The 3249-nt window shown below is 50.1% G+C and overlaps 1 protein-coding gene across 1 annotated transcript in view; it reads left to right on the top strand.

The window, feature by feature from the left end:
- Nucleotides 1-3234, top strand: part of ZBTB47 (zinc finger and BTB domain containing 47) — a gene marked incomplete at both ends in the record, with an annotated part of 6600 nt that extends 3366 nt beyond the window's left edge. The window contains 3 exons of the mRNA XM_010139704.1: nt 1831-1978; nt 2557-2672; nt 3090-3234. Of these exons, the coding sequence (XP_010138006.1) occupies nt 1831-1978; nt 2557-2672; nt 3090-3234 (409 nt within the window). The remainder of the gene's footprint in view (nt 1-1830; nt 1979-2556; nt 2673-3089) is intronic.
- Between the last annotated feature and the right edge of the window lie 15 nt (nt 3235-3249).

Here is a 3249-nt window from a genome sequence, read left to right as displayed (position 1 = left end):
TTTTGACTTTATACCTGTAATGGACCGTCTTTATTCCTTATTTTTTCACCAGATCGCTGGAGGGACCATCCCTCTTACCCCGTTCGAGTCTGCCGCTTTCTTTCCCCGTTTTGTCCCTGAATTTCATCCGGAATGCTTTAGATGTTAGGCTCCACCTTGCTCCCTGTGATCATTTCCCATCGTGGTCTGCAGCCCCACAGACACCGTCCCAGGCATTCTGCCTCTGTCGCCTGAAAAATGATTCATCACTTGCTTTGTCAGGTTGTTTCTCAAACTTTTTTGGCCAGCTTCAGTTTGGGTTTCCTCTTAACCTGCAAGACTTTTATCTTCTCTTCTTTTTTTTGGACATTATTTTCACATTTTTGAGTGATGCTTTTTGTGGTAACTGAGGACGCAGAGCTCAGCCCTCCAGGGTGCTTAGTCCCAGCCCAGGGTTTTTCCTACACCTGCTGCTTCCCCTCTACCATTAATTTTAAAATTCCCCTGCAGCCTTTTTCATTTTATGTGGAGAAAATGGATATTGATGTGTCTTTGATATCAGGCTCTGGTCCTGAAGGTACCCTGAAATGTCTCTTAAAGCAGAGATAAAGCTGTTCTCATCCGTGAAAATACATACTTGGGAACAGTAAAATTCAGAGGACTACGCACGTTGATAGTCAAGCATGGCAAGATGAAGGTGGTGAGTGCTGGGAATGCCTCTGTGACCCTAATTTTGCCTCTCGGGCACCTAAATACGGGTATATATGGAGGGATGCTGTGATGACTACGTGACATAACGGTGTATTTGCCGTGGTATCACAGCCGCATTCGGTGCAAAATTTGGTGGAAGCCCATCGACGAGCATCTCTGAGTAGGAGGAGAAGTCGGAGTAATCTCTCTCTGGACTTTCTGGTACTGTCCAGCTCTGCTGTTGCAAAATGCCTCCAAGGCATGAATTATTTTCTGCACGCATCTGCGAGGAGGAGGGGTGGTTTTATTCCTGTTGGCCAAGAGGAAGATGCGTCGTGGAGAGGTGAAGAGGAAATCGTTGACCCTTGGAGGAAAGAGAGGCCGTTGGCTCCTGCCAGGGTCCTCAGCTGGGTGCTGCCCTCCATCCAGCAGTGGTTTCCTGCGTGGACCGCGCTCTCCCATGTTTCCCCAACAGGCCTCACAGGCTTCAAACATCTCATGCCAAAGTTGGAGCTTTTCCTGGGAACTTTCAGTGAAACATTGAACTTGCTGGAGCTGAAGCAAATCTCTACCATAACTTCTCAGGGGGTACTTTGCACATCACGTTGCTCTGCATGTGCTGATAGACCGGTTTTTGAGTCTGTTTTGGTCCACTTGGATGAGTTTGGAAAACTCATTTAGTGGTAAAGTATCCGTAATATCCGCTGAAGGCTGAAGTTGTGCTGCCCTGGCTTGGGTTCCTCCTGCTTTCTATATTCTTTGCAGCCTTCTCGTGCACTCAGGGTTGGGGTCCTTTTTTGTGTAACGGCGTCGTTGTGAGTGAGAGTAAAACCCCCAGCTGGGAATAGGACCTTGGTACGTGAGCTGATGGTTATGCAAGTCCCAATACAGCAGTTGGTGGAGATCCACGTCTTTCCCTGGAAAGTCGTGATCCACTTCTTCGTCTGATGGAGAGAAATTTGGGTTTTGGAGGTTTTGAAGTGACAAGGTCTGTAGCAGACTTGCTGGTCATTATGAGTTTTGATGTCTTAGCTGTAGGTTTCGTACATTCATTCATTTTTTCCTTTCAGTGGAGGAAGCTGATAGAGTGGTAAAACAAAAATGCTGGTGGTTCTTGGGGACATTCACCTCCTTCCTTACCCATCCACTCTCTCCTTGCAGTGCGTGACATGTGGGAAGGGGTTCAAAAAGCTGTGGTCCCTCCATGAGCACAACAAGATCGTCCACGGCTACGCTGAGAAGAAGTTCTCCTGCGAGATCTGCGAGAAGAAGTTCTACACCATGGCCCACGTGCGCAAACACATGGTTGGTGAGTGCAGGAAGCACTGGGGAGATCTTGTTAGGGGTGTTCATCCATCGTTTTGGCAATGATTTTTTTTGTCACCGTCGTGTTGGGAGTTTAGGGCTGGGCTTACTCTTGGGTGAGATTTCTCACGTCAGTCCAGGGGGTTTGAAATTTGGCCAGGTATCCAATGCTGAACTTATGCCTGGGTTTGAAGCAATCAGGCATGGTACTGGGGAACCTCATTTGTTTTATTTAAGCAGAAGAAAGGACCTCTGAATTGATCAAAGGGAGGGGTCGAAGTGTAACTGTCCTTCCCTTGTAAAACAGGACCAGACCACTCCAGTGCCGGGCTTTAAAAAGCAAATTGTGCATGGCGACCGATGGGTCCCTGGGGCTTCCAGGCACCAAAGAGATCCAGAAAAAGGGGGGGTTGGCAAGCAATTGGGGGAGTACCTCAGAAGTTGCTGCCGTGCATCTTCCTGAGGTGGTGGTGTTGGGTTTACTGGGATTGGGTGCCAGCACTGGCAGCAGCAGCTGGGACTTGGGGAGATGGGTGCTCAGGGTGTGGGGAGGGCCCCTGACCCTGCTCCTCCCTGCCTCAGCTCACACCAAGGACATGCCGTTCACCTGCGAGACCTGTGGGAAGTCCTTCAAGCGCAGCATGTCGCTCAAGGTCCATTCCCTCCAGCACTCTGGGGAAAAGCCTTTTAAATGCGAGGTAAGGGCCTGTGTGTCTCCTCACCCTGCATCCCCTCAAACAAGGACAAACGCCACTGGTTTGGGGAAAGATCTTTCACTTCCTGGAGCTTCCCCTGTGCTTTGTGCCATTGGCCTGTAGGGATGCTCCCATGCTCTTCCAAACTTTGCATCCCCTCCTGGTTTGAGGCTCCCACCAGCCTTCTGATTGAACTTGTCCAGTGTCAGGATCTGTCCCTCCAGTGCCTGGACCTTGCATCCCACGCCAAGCCCATCCAGCCTGCAAACCTGGCTGGGTATGACCCAAAAAGCCATTTCTTCGAGGTCTTTTTTGGGGAAAAAAGTGATTTCTGCACTGCTTCAACATGCTGGTGATCTGGGGGGAAGTGGGGGGTGTTTTGGGCACTCGTCAACAGCTCATCGCTTCTGGTCTCCACAGAACTGCAACGAGCGCTTCCAGTACAAGTACCAGCTGCGCTCCCACATGAGCATCCACATCGGCCACAAGCAGTTCATGTGCCAGTGGTGTGGGAAGGACTTCAACATGAAGCAGTACTTCGATGAGCACATGAAGACGCACACAGGTGAGAGCTCCCCGC

Source organism: Buceros rhinoceros, unplaced genomic scaffold (genome assembly GCF_000710305.1).
Source record: "Buceros rhinoceros silvestris isolate BGI_N320 unplaced genomic scaffold, ASM71030v1 scaffold9957, whole genome shotgun sequence".
In the NCBI taxonomy this organism is placed as follows: Eukaryota; Metazoa; Chordata; class Aves; order Bucerotiformes; family Bucerotidae; genus Buceros; species Buceros rhinoceros.
This window is presented reverse-complemented; position numbering and strand designations above follow the sequence as displayed.